Raw genomic sequence first — 22,454 nt, 5'->3', positions numbered from 1 at the left:
GATAGCACATTGCCGTTTTTGTTGTCGTTTTGACACCAAAATTGTCACTTGGCATCAATTTGACATCAAATTGGTGTCAAGTGACAATTTTGGCGTCATTTTGGTGTCAAACGACAACAAAGACGGCAATGTGCTATCTGGGTAGTTTACTCTTTAATTTGACTTATAGTTGGTTTATAATAGCCGTAACCGTAAGAAATTGGCCAATCATAGTAGATTTATAGAAGAATAATCAACCATGATTGCTGAATTTCTTATGGCTCTGGCAGACCAGCGCGATTTGCGACATGCGACGCGCGATTATCCAATAGGCGTTTACAATTTTTTGAAAAGACGTACGCCTATTGGATAATTGCGCGTCGCGTGTCGTAAATCGCGCTGGTCTGCCAGAGCCATTACAGTTACAGCTATTATAAACCAATCCTTAATCTTGGGATTTAAGCCTGCCGCAGACGATACGTTTTTTCTTACGGGATTGCTTACGTGCTCCTACACTGGCAGTCTTGGGAGGGTTCCGGGGTGTATTCCGAAAGTTCTATTGAAAATAGTCTTTTTAATCATAAAGTTGGTAACACTGTAACTAACTGCGCTATGATCCGTCGGCGGGTCCCGATAGCGCACATCCCGATAGCACACAAACCACTCACAATAGGCCTGTTCGTGTTGTTGCCCTTTTTGAATTAATTTCTTCGTCGTCTCTCTCTTTTTCACGGTCGAATATATCTGTTTGTTTTCTGTTCCTAAACTCCCTGAATTAGTGTGCACTTAAAATGAAATAGATATATATTTGAAAGTTAGTAAAAGCAAGAAGGAACGTTCTAGTGCAGTCTAGTGCAGGAATAGAAAACAAGCCTTATATTTATCTCATCTCGAGTGCAAAATTTTTGGGGATTTCAAGCAACTCGAACAAACCTAATGGCAGATGCCTAGAGATTTTCCGTAGGTTGGGTTAGATAAGTCAAGATGATTGGTTGGTGGGCTATCAGGATGTGCGCGGGTGACACTCTTTTGGACACAGCACGATTGGACACCAACCAATCATCTTGACTTATCTAACCAAACCAACGGAAAAACTCTAGGCATCGGCTGCTGTGAGTGGTGGTGTCCAATCGTGCGGTGTCCAATCGTGCGCACCCCGATGTGCGCTATCGGAACCCTCCCGTGATCCGTAAAGTTGAATTTGTGATTATTGTTGGCTTGCAAAGATCAGCAAAGAGATTAGTTTAATTTCTTGTATTGTAATTATTTATAAAATAATTGTAATTATATATTATTGATTAAAATATTATTTACTAACAATAATTTTAATTTTAAAATAGGAATTAAAAAACACAAGAACTTCCAAAAACTGAAAATTAACTGCAAAGTTTGTAGAATAAATTTTTTGATATTGCCAATATTGATATTATTTTTTAAAAATTTTATTTGATTTTGTATGAAATAAGTATGAAATTATATTATAATAATATCTAATAAAAGTCTAACATTTATAAGCATGGCAGCTAAACTACTTATTGTAGCCTCTCCAACTACTTAAACAAAATAAATTTTATTAAGCACTATTAGTGCACACAAACAGATATAATCTAATTTACTTACAATTAATAATTTAAAATTAATCAGAACTTGTGATTTTTAGCATCACGGATTTTTCGAAAATCCATCTTTTGCTTAATTCTTATTTCAAAATAAAAATTATTGTTAGTAAATATTATTTTAATAATACATGATTAGAATTATTTTAATAAATAATACGTCATTAAAATTATTTTATAAATAATTAAATTACAAGAAATTAAACTAACCTCTCTGCTGATTTTTGCAAGCCAACGATAATCATGATGTAAGAAGAAAGGTGAAACAAGTAACCAGATGCGCAGTGGACCATGCTCTAGACCAATCAGAAGTGGGTCCAAATTTTGAGATTCAATATGGCTACGGCTCCGGTACTGGGGCGTCTTTATACTTGTATTTATACGTGAATCGGAAATAATCGGTGAATCGGAGAAATTCAAAGCTACTTAAAAAAGGAAGAACGTGAAGGTAAAGTTGAGACTTTGTACATTAATGAAAATTGTGATAATTGTTATTTCAAATTTTTTAAACTTGAATTAGAAAAAATTTGGAAAATTATAAGAATGAGCTTATGTGTTTGGCTAAATTGTTGTATTTTATGTTTATAACAACAATGTTTATTGAAACAGTAATTTGTGTTAAAGATAATAAATTTCAAGTATTTTTACATTTTTATATTTATTTTTTTTTAACAACATCTACATTTTAAGTACGTGTGACTACATATCATTGTTTCGTATTCAAATTGCGCGGATATATTTGGACCCAAATTTCATTGGCTCACCACATCGAGCCACGCCTCTTACCGCGCATCGAGCCGTCGACGATGCGCGTTGTTTCACCTTGTTTCTTACATCATGAGTGCAATATGGCTGCGCCAGATGATTAGATACGGAGGAACAAAATGTAAATGAGGCTTATAATGGAGATAGACGCGAACAAGAGGCTTTGTTAAAAAAATTAGAAGAAAAAAGAAATTTAATGGAATAATTATTTCAATGAAACATATATACAATAAAATATTTTATTTCAACTTTCTTTGGCTTACACATTTATTCTTTGAGCACGTAAGAACTGAAAATTCGCTTTTTTTACATTTTAACCTGTTTCGCACTAGATAATTAAATAATTATCACATTTAAATAATCCATTTTTTAAATTACAATGTTTTATATTTTAAAATTGCACACCACTAATTGCATCCTGACAATCTTGTAAATGGTATAATTTTGTTATGAATGCACCCATACAGCACAGAGAGATTCCAGGAACATTGCAGAATGATTTTATTAAAACATTGTAATATTGCATTTTGATTGCAAAACATTGCTGCAACATTGTTGGAAGATTGCAGCAACATTAAGATGTCCGCTTTTTGAAATATTGCATTGAAACATCCCATTTTTCCAAAATATTCACATAAATATCATTACACCACATATAGTAATTCCAATGAACAAAACAATATTTGTGTAACATTAAAAAAAAATATTTTTTGCAAAAAAAATCTCGCAAATCTTTTTCGGAAATTTCCAAGAGGTCACCCCCATCCAAATCGCGACTTTGGTGAACGTTGCTTGACTTCCGTGATCGCTGCGAATTGATCCCTCATGATGACCTGTAAACACTTTATGCTGATATGTGTATATAACTGGTAGATCTGGTCAATATACGTTATTGAAAAAATAAAATATGTATAATTAAAACTCAGTATTTATATAAACAAATATAAAATTATAGTTTTTTTTTACTAATTTCGCAAATACAGAATAGCATTTGGAATAACTTTTCTGTTATTTGTTTAAATAAGAATGTAATTAGAAAATATATATCAATATAATACAATAATTAAATTAAATATGAAAAGTTTGTTCATTGGGCTGTAAATCGACGTTTCTTCATATATGGACCTATTTCGTCTATTGATATAAATATTAAAAATTTATGCTATTGCAATGTTTCCGGAATATTACTAGCATATGCCATGAGACGTTGCAGGCATATTGTTAATTTATGTTTCTGCAATGTCTCCGTAATATTACATTGCAATCTGCAACATTGCAACATTGCTGCAATTTTCTGTGCTGTATGGGCAAGTGCAAAAAGAAACAAAAGGCTTGTTTTCTATTCCTGCACTAGACTGCACTGGAACGTTCTTTCTTGCTTTCGCTAACTTTGAAACATCTATCTATTTCATTTTAAGTGTACACTTATTTAGAGAGTTCAGGAACAGAAAACAAACGGAAAATGTACATATTCTAATAAAGCAGTGTATGGCAGCTAGTGTATCTTGAAAATGGTTCACTTTTATAAGCAACTCACTGCAAACTACGTTTCCAGAAATTTCAAAATTGCATACTACTATGCGTCCCCATCAAGTCGCGAGTGTTTCATTGAACGTGCAAGAAACTCGCACTTTCAATGCACTTGGACAGTGTCACTTGAACTCGGCGAGTTTCTAGTACGCACTCCGTGCATTCCAATGGAAAACGCTATGTAATAGCGTTTTTGCTTGCAGTGGATTTTAACCCAGTTTCGACGCCATTTGCCGAAATTGTCCAATTAAAACGTCAGACGATCCGTTCTAATTGGACAATTCCAGCAAATGGCGTCGAATTTGGGTTAAAACCCATTGCAGTCAAAAACGCTATAAGTTAGCCATTATGCTTAGGCCCTTAAAAATCTAGTATATGAAATGCATAAGACTACACAAGCATAACATAAAACCAATAGACCAATAAAAATCTGTGTAAATCAATATGGCGACTTTATGCTGGATGCTCATTGGTCCATCGGTCTTATGTTGTGCTTATGTTATATTATGCATTTCATGTGCGAGGCCCTTTTAGGTTCTTTGAGTCATGGGATTGGTTCTTCTAACTCAGCAATATTATTGGCTATGCTCCATGACACTAGCGCGCCCATACGGGCTACTTCGATAACTGTGAAAGACGCGTAACAGCCTTGTCGCCCTTGTCGCCATTGTCGCTATTTGTTGCTAAAAAGTCTGTTTGGGGCGTCGAACGTGTGCGGACGTGTTCGTCCGTTACCGAAAGTATTTTTGAATCCGCCGATTGCATCATAATCGGCAATTGTACTTTGGTTGCAAATTTGATTTTGCTTGCACATTTGGACTTTGTTTTTTATTTCTTTTTTTCTGGAACTCCCTTTTATTCGAGGAATGGCCGTAACGTTCCTGACTTTCTGAAACAGGAACGGGTGCCAAATTGTCTAAGAAGAAAAGCTATTTGTTGCTCGTCCGTATTACGTGCACGGATCGTATAGTCTGGGAGCTAGCGTCACTTTTTGATAAAATTTAGAGCTATTTTATTATAAACGCAGTGATTAATTAACGAAATAAATTAAGAGAATTTGTGTCAATTTAGAGTTTTATTTAATAAATATAAAGCCTACACATAAACTTAATATGCACTGTTAAAAATGTCATGAAATTTAATTAACTTTAAGTTAATTAACTTAATTAACTTTACACATTAAATTTAATATACATTTAAATTTAATGAATCAAGAAGTGAAAATCTTATGCATGAAATTAATGCACTTTTGACAACATTAAATTTGCATTAAATGTGTAGAGGAGAAGAGGGTAACATGGCACCTATTTTTATTTTATTGAATAAGTTTGGTTATAATTAATATTATCTATTAAAACTTGAACGATTATATTCGTCAGAGTCTTGTTTGATAGATTCTAGATTCAAAGTAATGAAATATTTATTATTTAAGATGTGTTTTATAAAAATCTAATGCACTGCATAATCGGTGGAAGAAAAAAAGTGGTAATATGGCTGTCTGTAAAAATAATTTTAAAAAATTAGTTTAGTTTAAAAGAAATACAGTACTTTGTTACAAAATTATATATTTTTAATTTTTCATTGTTTAGAATTTTCCTGATATACAATTTCCTGCATTCAGACGCTTTAGAAATTTTATTAAAAATATTATTTTATCCTTGTTTAACATTAAACAACAAGCATAAAATGATGTCTCTAATGTTTCTAAACACCACTCTTTAGAATGACAATTGATTTATCAAAGATTAAAAAGATTAAGAAAGTGTACTTTGAAAAAGTTTAGAAGTGCTCAAAAGTAAAAATGCCTTGTAACAATTGTCAGTTATTATGTATTGGTATATTAGCATCACTAAAAAACGGTGGGCTACTAAACGAATAACTTCATAAGCAATTGTTAGAATACGTTACCTAACGACGGAAATAATAGGGGTAGCCATATTGCCGAGTACCCATAATATCCTCTTCTCCTCTATTAAATGTCTTTTAATGTACCTGCTTGAAATTTACTTCCATTACTTTCTCATTAAATTCTGTTGCCAATTTTTAACATTGTGTATTATAATACAAACATACTAATTAGAAACTCTTTACAATATTTTAAATTTAGTATAATTTGAGACAACTCAAAATATAAATCTGTTTCATGAATAGAAAACAACCAAGTATTAAATAATGTAATTAATATCTATTTACATAATCATCGAGTCTTATTATATTTAATTATTTTATTAACAAAAGTCTGCAAGGTGAGTTCACCGAGTCGCCGCACAAAAAGGACGATTAATAATTAAAACGTTGCTAAGTGATTTAAAAATAAAACGCATCATAGATTGATCAGTTATATGATCTATATCGCAACTAAATCAGTTTTACCAATCAATATTCTCCCTTAAATCTGATTTAGTTTTGTTACAGTTTTATCTTTTAATTTAATAAAATTATTTCCATTAAAGTTTAGTTAAAATGTTTATCAATTGTTCTGTTGCTGGACAATATTTTAAATTATAATTATTTTATCCTTGACAAGCTCATGTATGAATCTAGATTTAACATCAATATGTTTGCTTTTTTTATTAACAATTCCATTTTTAATTAAAACAATTGTATTTTGGTTATCAATGTTCAAATCAATTCTTACTTCTTTATTAAGTAATTCTTATAATATTTCCTTTAGATAAACCAATTCTTTACAGCATTCAGCAACAGCTATGTATTAAGCTTCTGTAGTAAATAATGCTATGATGGGTTATTTTCTTGAGCACCAACTAATAGGTCCACCTCCGAAGAAAGTAATGGCCTAGTTTACACCGAGCACTTAATACGCGTACTAACTCGTAATTTTCTATTAAATTATCTTACTTTCGACGATGCGTATATATGTATATGATACATATATTTAATTATCTTGATTCATATTGTACCAGCTTAGTACACTATTTTTTAAATTCATTGCCGAAATTAAGATAATTTAATAGAAAATTACTAGTTAGTACGTGTATCAAGTGCTCGGTGTAAACTAGGCTATATCCTGTTGTACTTCTTTTTGTTTCAGTATTACCAGCAAAATCTGCGTCACAATAAACCTACAATGAATTTATATTAGCATTTTTCTCATATTTTATTCTGGTGTTTATGTTTCTATTTAAATATTTTAAAATATGTTTTAAATTATTTATTCTGTCTTCACTTGGCTCTTCAACAAATTTGCTAATAAAATTTACTCCATAAGCGATATGAGTGTTGTTTTAGATGAAGTGTAGAATAAACTGCCTACCATTTCTTTATAGGGATAATTCTTTATCTTTAATGGTGTTTTATTATTATCCTCACGCAAAAGAGGTACTTTTACTGCATTTTTTTTGCATTTTCCATTTTACTTTGTTGTACAATTTTCTTCATATAATCTTTTTGATTTAGGATTAAATGATCTTTATTATTTTCAATTTTAAGTCCTATGTAAGTTTCAATATTTCTAAAGATTTTAATTAATTTTAAGGCTCCTGAGTACTCGCCGCGACAATATTGAAGTCGTGACGTCAGAAGCGAGAAATTGTGTGAAATGACACGGAATTTTGTCAAACATGCCATTTGTAAATAAAGCTAATTTGGATAAAATAGACTAAAGCAGATAAGTTTAAAACACTTCTAAATATTGGTCACGACTATCTTTTTTTCGCCTAATAGTTAGTACATAGTCATAAAAAGCACGTAAAGTGACGCCTGTTCTGACAGGAAAACGTATGGGTATCTATTAAAAGGAGTGAAAAATGTACTTTTATGTATAAAATTCAAAGAAATTTTATTTGCGGTCCATTTTTACGAATTTGATAAATACGAGACAAGTCATATTTTTACAATGAAATACATAACAACAAAATGACATACACAACAAAATTTTATCGTCACGTTTCACGTTATTAGTTCTAATTTTATCCGCGGAATGTCGCTACGCGGACTTCTTGGCTGAGGATGAGATCCGTGCGATAACGCACGGTGCGATAACCTACCAACCAATCATCTTGACTTATCTAACCCAACCAACGGAAAAACTCTATGCAATGGCCCCTGTGAGTGGTGGTGTGCTAGCGGTTTTGTGTGCTATCGGGATCCGCTCTCTTTTACTATGTAAAGGTTTACCATTTTTAATATGCTTATTATCAGATACTTCCCAAACTTTACTTTCTTTAAAAGAGTTTTTTTTTCTTCGTTAATCGCTTTTGTCCATTTTTTTTTATCACCAGTAGTAGCCCCTTCGAAAGCAAAATCCGTGGATTTTTTTGGAGTTTTTTTTGTCTTGTCGATCTTGGTTTCTTTTTCATCCTCTTGAATATTTTGAAATTCATCTCTTGACTTTCAGCATCTATAAAGATGTCTTCGTTTTCTTCATCTTCACTATTATTTTCTTCTTGTTCTTTTTCTACGTCTTTATTCGATATATCTAGCAAATTAACTGCCTTTTTCTTTTCTTCAGAACCTATACTTGTCAACTCTGTAATAGTTTTAAATTTTATATTTCTTGCTATAATTATATTTCTTTTATTTTTATTTCAGAGTCTGTAACCACATGGTGCATAACCAACAAATTGATAACTTTCACTTTTTTTATCTAACTTTTTCAAAAGTTTTAAAATTTTTGCATAAAATTTGCTTCACAATATTTGCAAGTTCTTCAAGTTTGGTTTCTTGTCTTTTTACATTTCAAAAGATGTTTTCTTTAAAGTTACTGTTGGCGATCTATAGAGTATATACATTGCATTATACAATGCCTTGCCCCATATTTCTTTTTTCATTTTTGCAACAAAAAGCAAAGCTCTAATTTTTTTCATTACAGTTTTATTTAAGCGTTATTCTGCTTTACCATTCAATTGAGGAGAGTAAGGTACAGTCATGTTCAATTCAATTTCTTTATTTTTACACCAGGATAAAATTGTATTATTTATAAATTCTTTTCTGTTATCGTATCTAATTTTAGCAACTCTTATATTCTATTTTACTTCAATTTTGTTAATATACTCTTTGACTTTTTCAGCTGCTTCAATTTTTGTTTTTAAATATATCATTATCAAATGTGTATAATCACACACACACACACACACACACACACACACACACACACACACACACACGCGCGCGCGCACGCGCACGCGCACGCGCACGCACACGCACACGCACACGCACACGCACACGCACACGCACACGCACGCACAGCACGCACACGCACGCACGCACGCACGCACGCACGCACGCACACACACACACACACACATCCATTGTTCGCGCTCAGACTTGAAACTTGAGAGACTGTGAGACGGCGAAACGAAATATTGAAACGGAGACGGTTTAGGCGACTGCCCGACAAAGAAAGCGGGAGTCAACGCGAATGTGTTCTCTTCTTAAGGACCCAGAGATTACCGCGCTCGAAGTGTAACTAGCCCACCGCACTCTGAACGGACACAATGCTCACGCACGCATCGACGCCTATCGATGGCGGAACTAATCCGATCAAAGTCCGACAAGGGGCAAGCCGTTTCAAAGTTCACGCACTCTAACTTTCGCGTACTATCTGTCTTGAGATTCAATTGCGACTGCGACGCGCGTCTCGCTCTCGCGTCTTATAAAGACAGTGATCCTTCTAGAAAGATTCCGGCGGGAAAACGAGAGATCGTCAACAACATTCCGCTCTCCGGATCTTTCCAGAAGGATCGTCGAATACCGAAGGCGTCAATATTTGTCGCTACGTTTGCTGGCAATCCAGCACGGCCCGAGCGCACGCTCCCGCTCGTCGTTTGCCACGCTCGAGCGCATATTTGCGCTCGCGGCGGTGTCATCGCCTGACGACGGCCGGCCTTCGCTTCCCGCTCGCGAACGTCGGTCTCCCGCGAAATCGGGAAAAGAGACAACGCCTCGCACCCCGTCCCCGCCATCGCGAACATCCCGCCCGCCTCGCCCGAATCATTTTTTGGGCGACATGCCCAGGTCGAGCCTTGGGGTCCCTCTGTGCCGGTTACCCGCAAGGCACTACAACCTCCCTGACGAGGAGCTCGCAAGGCGCAGCGGACAGCGCGAATCGCTGAAGTTTTATGTATAGAGAAAAGCAATAAATCTTACACACATACACGCGGTAGTCATGGCGAGTCGCGTATAAAGAATAGAGGCGTTAACAAAGGAAGGAGCTAAACTCTATTATAGTCTATGTAACAATTAATACGCTGGTATCCTAGACAGGTGCAATCGCAGATTCATGCACCGCGGGCGAGGCGCCTGAACCGCTAGTCAAGTGGCTCCCCATTCTCCTCGTTGTCGCAAACTGGCAGCAGGACGATCTTGACAATCGGACGCGTGAATGTCGACGCCGCTGTCCGGACGGTAACCACGAGTTAGTCCATACTCACCGGGATGAACTTGGACGATGCGCGCGAGCGGCCAGCGCGTAGGCGGTGTGGTCTCGTTCCGGATGAGGCACCGGCGTCTCACGTGGTAGTCGGCCACTCCCTTTAATTATTTAGGTCGATGGACGAGAGAGGTACTCGCGGGACCAGCGCTCCTAGAAGTGATCGCGCATCTGCTGCAGAAACTGCCAACGGGTCAGACGGTTGGCAGGCAACTCTGTCAGTGATGGCTCAGGCACGGCCGTCATCGGTCCCCCCACCAGGAAGTGGCCGGGAGTCAAGGCCGACAAGTCCTCGGGATCGTCGGACAACGCCTGGAGCGGGCGAGAATTTAGGCACGCTTCTACCTGAGCGAGGAGGGTGTTCATCTCCTCGAAGGTCAAGGTGGAGTCACCCAGGACTCGCCACAGGTGGTGCTTCAATGACTTTACCGCGGCCTTCCAAATACGGCCGAAGTGCGGTGCCGAGGGAGGATTGAACCTCCACTGAATCTGCTCCGTTGCCAGTTGTCCGACGATCCGGCGTAGCTCCTGGCTGCCCTCGGTAAAGAAGGCTCGCAACTGGGCGTCGGCGCCGACGAAGTTCGTCTCGCAGTCACTTCGGATCGTGTGGCAAAGACCGCGACGGGATACAAACCGACGCAAAGCGGCCAGGAATGCGTCGGTGGTGTAGTCCGACACCGCCTCGAGATGGACCGCTTGAGTAGTCAGGCAAACAAACACGGCGATATATGCCTTGTACGAGCGCTGGCCACGTCCCCTACTAGTCCGCAGCTGAATGGGCCCGGCGTAGTCCACGCCCGTGTTGAAGAAAGGCCGCGCGGGAGTGACTCGATCCCGCGGCAGACTCCCCATCAGCTGCTGCGGAATGGCCGCCCACCACCGCACGCAGGTAACGCAACGACGCAACCACAGCTTGACAACGGCTCTTCCGCACGGGATCCAGTAGCGCTGTCGGATCGCTCCAAGAGTCATCTGGACCCCGCCGTGCAGAGAACAGCGGTGGCTAGTCTCCACTACCAGACGTGTCAGGTGAGAATCGCCTGGGAGAATGACCGGATGTTGCTTATCGTACGCCAGGAGAGAGTGCTTAATTCGGTCACCCACGCGCAAAAGGCCTTGAGAATCTAAAAATGGATATAATCGTAAAAGTGAACTGGAAGAGGGTAGAGGTTGGTGTTGCTGAAGAGCTCGTAAGTCGCCCCTGTAATATCCAGCCTGGACTTGCCGGATCCAGATCAGCCTGGCCTCCTCCAGTTCGTTCACCGTCACCTCGGGCCCGTCGGCAGGTCCGCGGAGAAGCCATCTACGACACCAGGCGGTCACACGCAGCAGCCGACGGAGTGACAAGAATCGTCGGAGCTCGTCAGGTTCCTCCACGAGACCGGGCGCAGTTCTGGCAGCATGGATCGATAGCTTTGCCTCCGGCCAGCCATCCTCGTCGGGCATGGCAGCATCGCAGGGCCATGTCGAAGGAGCCATCCGGAGCCACGGCGGCCCCTGCCACCAGAGAGAATACTCCACTAGCTCTCGGGGGGACAAACCACGAGAGGCGCAGTCTCGAGCCCAGGCACGTGGTGCCACAGAGCGTCCGGGACCCTGGTTTGAATATCGGCCACGCGGTTGGCTACGAAGGTCTTCCATCTGGTCGGGTGACCGCGTATCCATCCCAAGGCAACCGTGGAGTCCGACCACAGGTGGATCCGAAGCCGATCCAGGCTGAGCGCGGAACAAACATGAGAGGTGAGCTTAGCCAGGAGAGCGGCGGCGCACAGCTCCAACCGAGGCAGCGAAACCGTTTTCAGAGGAGCGACCTTGGTCTTGGCCGCCACCAGATTCGTCCGCCAAGAGTCGCCGACGCTGGTCCTTATGTATAGCACCGCCGCGTAGGCACGCTCAGAAGCGTCGGCAAAGCCATGGATTTCCGCAGCATTGGCCGGCCATGCGACGTCCAACCAGCGAGGAACTCGGATATATTCGAGCCGAGGAAGCTCCTCCGCGTAGGCATGCCACTGTCGAGCGGCAGCTTCGTCCAGCGGGTCGTCCCACGCTAATCCCAGCAGCCAGGTAGCCTGAAAGGCGATTTTTGCTCTCACCACCACAGGATCCAGCCAACCGAGGGGATCAAAGAGGCGTGTGGTAAATGAGAGCACCGATCTCTTGGTGACGTCAGTCAACGTGGCCTCCGGAACGGCGAAGGAGAACTCATCAGTGGCTGGATGCCACCGCAGACCCAGAGTCCCTTGCGTTTCGTGTGGTCGCCAATCCCGAAGGTCCCGCTGCATCCGGTGCTCCGCAGGAACGTCAGCTAAGATAGCTGCATCGTTTGCCGACCACTTGCGTAGGGGAAAGCCGCCCGCCATGCACAATCCAGTCAGCTGCCGTTGCAGCTCGCACGCCTCCTCCAAGGTAGAGGCGCCGGTTAAGATATCGTTCATGTAAACTTCCCCACGAAGTGCTCGAGCTCCTAGGGGGTAGTTCTCAGCCTCGTCGTCGGCCAGCTGGAGAAGAGTGCGCATCGCCAAGAATGGAGCGCACGCCAACGGTGTTTAGGCGATACTCCATCATCTCGTCCTGGGGATGGTATCGCCACAGGATGCGCTGAAGATCCCGGTCCTCAGGGTGGACCAGGATCAGCCGGTACATTTTTTCTATGTCTGTGGCAAGGACGTAGCGAGGAAGCCGCCACCTCAGGAGAACGTCGGCGAGTGGAGGCAGCAGGTTCTGGCCCACCAGAAAGCTCCGGTTGAGAGAATCGCCGGACAGGACCGTCGTAGAACCATTGAAGACCACACGCAGCTTCGTAGTGGAACTGGCCTCCCGCAGGACCCCGTGGTGAGGCAGGTAGCTCACACGATCCCCGGCATCTCGGTCAGTTTGCACCGGCGTCATGTGGCCTAAGTCTTCATACTGCCTCATGAAGTCCAAATACATTTGACGCAGTCGGTCGTCTCGTGCCAATTGCTTCTCCGTGCCCGTCAGAGCACGGGAAGCGGCATGCTTGGTGGCTGCCAGGTCGGACAGAGGGGCAACCACTGGCAGCCGCACGACGTAACGGCCATCCGACTGTCGGTTATGTGAACGTCGGTAGAGATCCTCACACTCTTGCTCGGAGGGAATGAGGGGCGCAGGACCTGTGGGCAGGTCATCCAGCTGCCAGAAGTTCCTCACCAGACTGGAAAGGTCCTTCTCGATCCTGCATTGCAGGGACAGTGTGCGGTCGGAAGACCCTGCTGGACCGACTGGTCCGGAGACTAACCAACCCAGCGCCGTAAGTTGTGCAGCAGGCTGGCCACGCTCGCCCAGCCTTGCTCCCGTTTGGATGATGGTGCTGTAAACATCAACTCCTAGAAGGATGTCCACCGGGTCTAACTCTAAAAACTCCGGGTCGGCGAGGGTGATACCGTTCAAGTGTGACCAGGCGCTCTGGTCCGCCCGGAAGACGCTCTCGTACAACGTTATTCGCGGAAGAATTAACGCAGAGACCAGCAACGACGGACCGCCCTCTCAAGGCGATACCTGCAGTTCGACGAGACTGCGCGATACCCCGGACTTCTTCCCACAGACCCCGAAGACGGCGAAGGCCGATCGCGAGCGCGGCAATCGCAGTCGTTGAGCCAGTGACTCCGTCACCAACGACATCTCCGCTCCCGTGTCGACCAGTGCTCGCACGACGTGGTCGACACCGCAGCGATCCTTCACTCGGACGCGAGCTGTTTGCAGCAGCATGGCCATTTGGGCCTTTTTCTTCAATCTCGCAAGATGAGTATTTACAACCGCGACAGCGGAGTATGCGTCGTGCAAGGTTGAGTGATGACGCTCATTGCACGACAGGCACGGTTTTTTCGACGGACAATCGGCAAGCTTGTGCTTGCTGAGGCAGTTGACACACAATTCATTGGAACCCGCGAACTGCTTCCGCTCGACAGCCGTCTTGCTGAGATACGATTCGCACTGACGTACGTAGTGGTCCTGATTGCAAAGAAAGCAGCGGCCTCGCTGGCTTCTTTGCGTACGCACCTGTAAGGTCTGTTTTTGACGAGGGGCACTTGAAGAAGTCTTCGTCGAGCCTCACTCTTCGAGGTAGTCAGCGACTCGAGAGTCCGCATCCTCTGATTGATGAACACGAGCAACTCGTCTAGGGACGACGGTTCCGCCGTACTACTAAGTTGCGTTTCCCATTTCCGCCGTGACACCGAATCGAGGAGGCCCGTAATTAATTGCACGCAAAGGTCATCACTACGCGTCAAGGGGCGACCGATCCCCTCTAAAGATCGGACGGTTGTCTGTACGCAATGATATATTTTGCGGAGATCAGCGGCCGACTCACCCTTCATCTTAAGTAGTGACAGAAGTCGTGAGATGTATGACCTCACCAGGAGCCTCTTGTTCTCGTAATGCTCCTTCAATGCTCGCCAGGTACGCTCGAAGTTGGCTTCAGTCGTAGATAGCTGGCGAGTAACTTGCTCAGCCTCTCCCTTCAGGCTGGTTTTCAAGTAATGGAGCTTCTCAACCAGCGTGGCGGATTGATTGCTAATAACCAGCGAAGAAAAAAGGTCACAAAAGGCTGGCCAGACTTCGTACTGACCGGAGAACTGTAGTATTGAAATGCGAGGCAACCTCGCAACGACGGGAGCCGCTGCCGCGATGGTTGGAGCAGCGGCCGCGACGGCGGCAGCAGACGTGGCAGCGGGAGCTGCGACGGGAGCGGCGAATACCGCATGGCCCGGACCGCGCATCGTGCGCATATCGTCAAGGTACTTGCCCTTCTGTACGTGGAAGGATATATCGGCCTTGAGCATAAGGTCGTCCGTCAAGTACTCGTGGTCCTCAAGGTCGTCTCCGTACTCCATGAGTAGCTGCTCATGTCGAGTGACGAACTTGCCCCAATAACTCTCCAAGGTCTGGAGGCGGGCTTCCAGTAGCCCGAGCGTTATGTTGGCTTCTCCAGACTTCCTCATGTTTTCGTAGGATTGCGAGAGAAGACCGAACAGGTCATGCTGAGCTTGCACGAGGTCTTCCCAAGGATTAGCCATTTTTATCTTGCGGAGGTAAGCTCACTGAACGATAGTCAACGAATATCACAGTCACGTCACAGCACTCACTCAAAAAATCCGGCACCGGCAACCCGGAAATCCGGCTCGAAGGACCAGCAAATGTTCGCGCTGAGACTTGAAACTTGAGAGACTGTAAGACGGCGAAATGAAATATTGAGACGGAGACGGTTTAGGCGACTGCCCGATAAAGAAAGCATGAGTCAACGCGAATGTGTTCTCTTCTTAACCCGGAGATTACCGCGCTCGAAGTGTAACTAGCCCACCGCACTCTGAACAGACACAATGCTCACGCACGCATCGACGCCTTTCCAATGCGGTACTAATCCGATCAAAGTCCGACAAGGGAAGCAAGCCGTTTCAAAGTTCACGTACTCTAACTTTCGCGTACTATCTGTCTCGAGATTCAATTGCGACTGCGACGCGCGTCTCGTCGCAAGACAGTGATCCTTCTAGAAAGATTCCGGCGGGAAAACGAGAGATCGTCAACAACATTCCACTCTCCGGATCTTTCCAGAAGGATCGTCGAATACCGAAGGCGTCAATATTTGTCGCTACGTTTGCTGGCAATCCAGCACAGCCCGAGCGCACGCTCCCGCTCGTCGTTTGCCACGCTCGAGCGCATGTTCGCGCTCGCGGCCGTGTCATCGCCTGACGGCCGGCCTTCGCTTCCCTCTCGCGAACGTCGGTCTCCCACGAAATCGGGAAAAGAGACAACGCCTCGCACCCCGTCCCGGTCTCTCGCGCCATCCCGAACATCCATAAAAATAATAAAATATTTATTTCCATCCCATATATCGGGTGAAATTGGGCCACATAAATCTGTGTGTATTAGTTGTAATGGCCTCTTTGTTTTTATTCTTAAAGTACTAAATTTTTCTCTTGTTTAGCTTTGAAACAAGTTTTGTAAAATTTTTGATTTTTTAAATTTAGTTGTTGACAGGACTATTTCATTTATCATCTTTGTAAGATTCTTCAAATTATTATATCTCAAATGAAGTTTTCTCTGCCACATTTTCGCTAAATCAAAAACTTTTTCAGATAAATAAGTTTTAGCTTTTCTTTATTTTTTCAGTTTAACTTCGTAAAGTCTACTCTTCGTTTTATTTTCTTTTAAAATTGTTTTATTTCAATAAATAATTTTAACTTGGTTTCCTGTAAATAGAACTTTTCCACTATCCATTATTGTTCGAATTGATAGTACATTAGTAGTTAATTTAGATATATATACTACCTCCTTGAATTTGCAATTTGCAAACTTTATTGATCCTGACAATTTGGCTGTTATCGATTCGTCAGTTTTAGCTACTTCAATTGTGTTTTTTTATTTACAATTCTTCAAATTTTTATAATTATTTGTCATATTAACAGTAGTGCAAGATGATTGATTGGTGGACTATGGCAACGCTATCGGATCCTGTCCTTGGCGCGCCACCTCCTGAGGAGCTCCGCCTCAGCTTGTACGTAGGCGTCCTCCCGCTCCTCTGCCGAAATCGTCCTTTCCATCTTGCTGTTCTTGTCTGCGTCCGAGGAAAATTCCATCTTGTTGGTTTTCCTTTTTTGGCTTGTTGCCGTGGCCGTCGTTGCGGTACTGGCCGCCATGGCCGTCGTTGCGGTGTTAGTGTTGGAGTCACCGCCATCATCATCCGCAGAGTATTGCATGGGTGGGTCGGGTTCGATCAACATGCATTTCGCTCCTTTCACGCTATCACCGGGTAAGCCAGTGGAAACCATAGTCATAGGACGGCCTTCCCCTCGACAGTGGGGGATACTCCCGCAAGGTATACGGGGGCGTCACTCTGACCGAGCTGACAACCCTGGTCTTTTTCTTCTGGACTTGGGTCCTGGCCTCCTAAAGTTGCCCCCCTCGCCGCTTTGAATCGGGCTGAAGTACTCCAGCTTGCCCGCTGCGGTGCAAGGTTTCTTTACGTAAATAAGTCCTCCCTTCTTTCCGCCGGGGCCACGTTGACGTAACCTGTAGGCGCGGGGGATCCGCCGCGCCCGTATCTCTCTTTGCGCCCGTATCTCTCTTTGCGCCCGTGCAAGAGCTTGCGCTGTTCCCTCCCTGATCTTGTGTGTTAGAGGTTGAGTTTGAGTTTATTTTTAGTTGATCCCATTTCCCATGACGGTTTCATCGACCGGCGTATCTCCTACACCATCCGAAGAGGATGGGAATGTGTTATCTCGTGCACGGGCCTCTAGCCTTTTATTCACCGGGGGCGGGGCAAGCCTCAGACTTTCGCGGCTTTCGAGGCTCTGTCACCTCCGACAGTGGGGGCACCGTCACGGATGGCGCCATCCGGGGGGCCCCACGGACAGATCGGGCAACGGAGGCTGCGCCTCCTTTGCACCCTAACTGCCGTCCAGCACGTTTGCCGTGAGGAGTAGGCCCTACGACGAACACACCACCAGCCCAGTGTCCCGCTTTGGAAGGAATGCCGTTGTGGAGACACCGGGCACTAACAGACTCGCCCCGAGCCCTGCCTCGGAATACTTCCAAGCGGCCCCGGAGCTAGTCTAACCTCGGGGAGAGTTTTCCACAAGGTGCGTGCCAGACTGTCCTCCACTGCTCTGACCCTGACCCGGAATACTTCGGGGCGGCCCAGAGACGGCCCAGCCCGTTGGGTCCGGGAATTTCGGGATCCCAGCGTTCCATTCATCTGTTCAATGGAGCCGACTTTCCTCATGCCAGGACGCGAGCCGTAAAAACGGTACCGTCCCCAGACACAGGGATCACTGGCCTCTCCTCTCTTAACGCTCTCCGCGCATAGCGCTTTGGTTCGTTACATCTGTCTTCATAGCTAAAGGCAATGTCTTCACTGGTGACCTCTTAGACCCTCTGTCTGAGCAAAGAGAGTTCCCACAACAAGGTGAGTCACCCACGAGGGGGGATTTATTCTAACCTAATTTAATCTGGCAAATGCTAGTTGACTAGTCAGTTACTATTTTTTTAAAATTGCTATTTGCCTGCGACATACACACGGCAGGACCGCATAGCAGCTGTGCGCGCGCTTGCTTGTTTTGTCGTGACGGCGCGCCATCGCGCTTAGCTCGTAGGCAAGAGCGCGCGGTGGGACAAGTGACGCGTTGTTGTTTGAATTTGCACGGCGCGATGGTCTGAATTTGCCGCACCACGTGTACATACACTGCAAAAAACAAATGTGTTATTTTAGCTAAAATGTCTTCTTACACATTTGATAAATGCACCGCACATTGGCTCATACGTTTTATTTTATAACTTGATAATTATAGCGAATATCGTAAAACGGTATAAAACTCTTTTGTCCTTTTTTATCTCCATGTTTTCAAAGCGGTAGGTTTCTTTGTTCTTGAACACTTTGTATACATACATATAATTAATGAACATTGTAAAATACCTTATTAATGATGAAATCATATGTTTTAATAGAATTGAAAGAGAAAAGTGAGGTCTAAAGAAAAATTTGTTGAAAATTTAATATTTTTATTACCTTAAAAAACTTTTACTGTGGCATGTATAATAGATTAATCAATATTAATAGATTAATCAATAAATGAACTATTTTATAAATTAATGTACCGAACAGTAAATATTAAACGGCGCAAAAATGTATATTTGTTTTCAAAAAATTTCTAAATATACCTAAAATATTTGCTAAGTAAACAATAAATGTGTATTGACAAAACATTTTGTAAACATTTTTTTTTAAATTTCTCATGATGAATATTTTTAAAAATTAAAATCGGTTTTTGTGTTTCTGTAAAAATTATAAATGTCAATAAGACGAATGGGCGGATCCCGATAGCGCACGGGACCGATAGCCCACTACCACTCACAATGGCCGATCCCTAGAGTTTTTCCGTTGGTTGGGTTAGATAAGTCAAGATGATTGGTTGGTGGGCTATTGCACCGTGCGCTATCGGATCTCGGCCAAGATGAATACAAAGGTTTTTCTGTAATTTTTTAATAAAATCATTATTGATTGAGTTGTAAAACATTAAATTGACAGATTACAAAGAAGTGCGTACATCTGTTTTGTCATATAAATTCCGTTAGAGAGACGAGGAATTAGCAGTGAGGAAGAAGAAAGTGGGCAAGAGGAGGGAGGAGGGAGGGGAGGAAGGTGAATAGAAGAGAAAAAGGAATTGAGTTGGTCAAAGGAGAGGTCAGGGTGGAGGACTGTGATTTTGCAAGGCCTAGCGACTGGAGTTCATATCACAGCCGCGCAGAAGAGGATGCAGTGTTAAGGCGCCGACTAAGGTAGTTATTTTTGACAGCGTCCAAGAAAACCTTCATTCGGTTACGCAAGGTGCAGAAAGAGGCCAGATTGACGGAAGAGGGACACCAGCGATACGCTTTTCTAGCCGAATCTCTGTCGCGCATAACAAGACGAATGTTCTGGTCAATCCAGGGAGCGGGAGGTCTTCGGGCACGTATGGAACGAAGCGGAACAAGAGTATTAAGAGCTACATTGAGAGAATCCGTGAGAATAGGGACCTTGTCGTCCAGCCCGTTGAACAGATAGAAGGAGGCCTAATCGAGAGAGGCCAGATGGTTATGTAGCGTCTCGAGGTGTAGTTTGGAAAAGTCTCGAACTGAAAAGACACAAGGCGGATGTCTGTTAAAGTAACAGTCTAGGGTAACTTTGATAAGATCGTGGCAGGAGAGAAAGGAGAGAGCATGCTGCTAGTGACAGCACGAGAGACCGGTTGCTAATAAAGCAGTGGTCTATTCTAGAGTGCGAGGTACCGGTGTGATAAGTGTCGGCAAACGGCACGATGTAGAGGTTATTGCTCTCGCAAAAATAATCCAGCGAGGAAGCGTCAAAGGAGTTTATTGAGATCTGTATTAAAATCGCCGATCATAATCGCGGCAGGAAAGGAGGGAAGAAGCCTCTCGAATTTACTCTGGAAATTAATAAGATATCCTAGCTTAGGCGGTCGATAAACAACCGATAAAAGGATAAGCCTCAGCCCGACAGCAGAAACGCGCACAAGCGTATACTCGGGCTGACCACAGTAGAACATAGACGATGATGCGAGAATACTTGCGGAAAGCTCGTTACGCACGTAAACGCCAATTTCTCTCCCACCCTTGCCCACTCTGTCAACGCGCAAGAGCAAAAAGCCAGAAAGGCGAAGTCATCAACAACGTGAGGCTTAAGTCATCACGTCTCCGACATTGCGATAATATTGTAAAGGTCACAAGAGAAATAATTGCGAAATTTGCAGATATGAGGAAGAAGGGACTGACAGTTCACGTGATAGAGTCAGAGCGGACCGACGGTAACCGGGAGAGTACACAAAGGGCCTCAGTCCCTGTGTGCGGACGCACAGCCAGTTCCAAACGCGTTTCCGGATGCCGCCAAGGGCACACGTAGCTTAACAGCAGACGTCTACTGAGGTTGGGATTGACGCGGATGACACCGCCACAGAGGAGGACGCCAAAGTCTCCGCGCTCGACGCGGCATTAGGGGGCGGTGGGAGGGTGACTATGAGGTTCTCAAGATGTTTCCGGTGACGGACACGTATAGGTAGAGTGTCCGAATAGCGCTTGATGTGTATGAGGCCGTTGCGGACCCAGGCGCGATGCAACCTGCCTCCGCGGATAGCTATTCTTGCTTCGTTCAGAATGGTCCTTGTTGACGACGGCAGTCTCTTGTCGAGGTCAATTCTAAGGCCGGTGAGCTCCACGGACACTTTTGCACTCTCTAGGATGTCTTTAGCCTTTTTCCATCGATCCACCGATTGCAAGCATTGTTTGACAATGATAGGCTTCGGGCGATTGCTCTTCGAAAGAATCCATACGTAAGACAGGATCTCGCCACGAGGAATCGTAATCCCTAGCATAAAAGCGACGCTGATCGCGACGGCTCGAGTGTCCTCGGTTGGAAGTTTCTTTACTTTAAATAGAATAAGCTCAGAGCTGAACTTATCTTACTCGAGCGCATCAAGTCGCTCCTCAAGATTACTCGCAAAAGCGCCGCTGCCGGAGGGAGGTGCTTTTAAAGCACGGACACGGGCATCCAAGTTGAACTGTTTTGCATCAACCTGACGCACGGGGGATGCCAGTTTCTCGGTTTTGGCTCCGATGGCATTCCAGGACTGCTAAACGCTATGCTGTAAAGAGGTCAGCTGCGCTTTCATCACCGCGAGATCCAGCAGCTGCTCTTTCAACGCAGGCAGATTTTGTAGTCTGCGCGCGATGCTTTCGACCTTGGCCAACACCGTGGCGATGAGGTCCCTGATCGAATCGGATTGAGCAGTGGGAGCAGGAGCAACCGATCCACTACTCACCGGCACAAGGCCACAAGAGTCGGATAGACTGCCGAGGAAACCCTAAGCTCGACAGGTGGGACAGGAGAGGAATCGAAAGATTCCAATGCAGGATCCAGCTGGTTGCGAGCACATTCTTCACAGAATATGTGCTTTGGATTGCGGTCGCAACATAGGGCATCGGCCGCGGAGATAAAGCACTTGCAGATGGTTCAGGCTAGAGTTATGGCAGATAAGACAGATTGATTGGCTTGTGACTCACAAACAAACCTCGGCTTGGTGCGCGCAGGCAAAAAAGTGAGCGCACGAACAGACACGGTCGGCCGACGGCGCGAACACGGAGCAACAGCAGTCAACAAGCAGAAAGTAAGGTTAGGCCGGAAAGACAGCACGTTAAAAACTGCAAAAAAGAGTGCGGAGGCGGCTCAAACCCCATCTTGGAAGCAGATGTCGAGCAAGAAAGCCCTTGTGACCAAACAATCTGCAACAAGCAGCCCCGCAGGGCAAAACGCATCAGCAAAGTGTCGAAGATAATAAAGCAAAATAAAGCATGTCTGTGTAATACTTACGTGGAGAGAGGGAGCCGGGAGTGATTTAAAGGAGAGAGGAGGGAGATGGGGCGGATCCCGATAGCACACGGGACCGATAGCACACTGTGGCGATCGCCTTGCCACGAGTTCAATTGATGATAATAATAAATAAGAATATTCGAAAAGAGAAGCGCGTTGTTAGGCAACTCGAAGCAATAGAGACGTAAATACGAAGAAAAATAGAAGATTCGAAAAGTAAGATAAATAGGCAGAAGTTTTCGGTACACGAGAAAACTCGAAAATTTAAAATTTTCGTCAGGCAGAATCTATTGGTCGA

The 22,454-nt window shown here is 43.9% G+C and overlaps 3 protein-coding genes across 3 annotated transcripts; all 3 read right to left on the bottom strand.

Moving 5' to 3' along the window:
• Positions 1-10,410: 10,410 nt before the first annotated feature.
• On the bottom strand, positions 10,411-11,760 carry LOC105208252. The gene has a single exon (XM_011178057.2). The coding sequence runs from the start codon at positions 11,758-11,760 to the stop codon at positions 10,435-10,437; it is 1,326 nt and encodes a 441-aa protein (XP_011176359.1). The 3' UTR covers positions 10,411-10,434.
• Positions 11,761-11,801: 41 nt separating this feature from the next.
• Positions 11,802-12,716, bottom strand: LOC105208251. Its single transcript, XM_011178056.1, has one exon. It carries the CDS (start codon positions 12,714-12,716, stop codon positions 11,802-11,804), a length of 915 nt encoding a protein of 304 aa, XP_011176358.1.
• A 43-nt stretch (positions 12,717-12,759) lies between these two features.
• Positions 12,760-15,314, bottom strand: LOC105208249. Its single transcript, XM_011178055.2, has 3 exons — positions 14,299-15,314; positions 13,798-14,215; positions 12,760-13,704 (listed from the first exon to the last, which is right to left on the bottom strand). Exons 1-3 carry the CDS (start codon positions 15,312-15,314, stop codon positions 12,760-12,762), a joined length of 2,379 nt encoding a protein of 792 aa, XP_011176357.2.
• Positions 15,315-22,454: the final 7,140 nt, after the last annotated feature.

The sequence above is a fragment of the Solenopsis invicta genome, chromosome 8 (genome assembly GCF_016802725.1).
Source record: "Solenopsis invicta isolate M01_SB chromosome 8, UNIL_Sinv_3.0, whole genome shotgun sequence".
NCBI classification, from domain to species: domain Eukaryota; kingdom Metazoa; phylum Arthropoda; class Insecta; order Hymenoptera; family Formicidae; genus Solenopsis; species Solenopsis invicta.
Note: the sequence above shows the minus strand (reverse complement) of the source record. Positions and strands in the feature narration are given on the sequence as shown.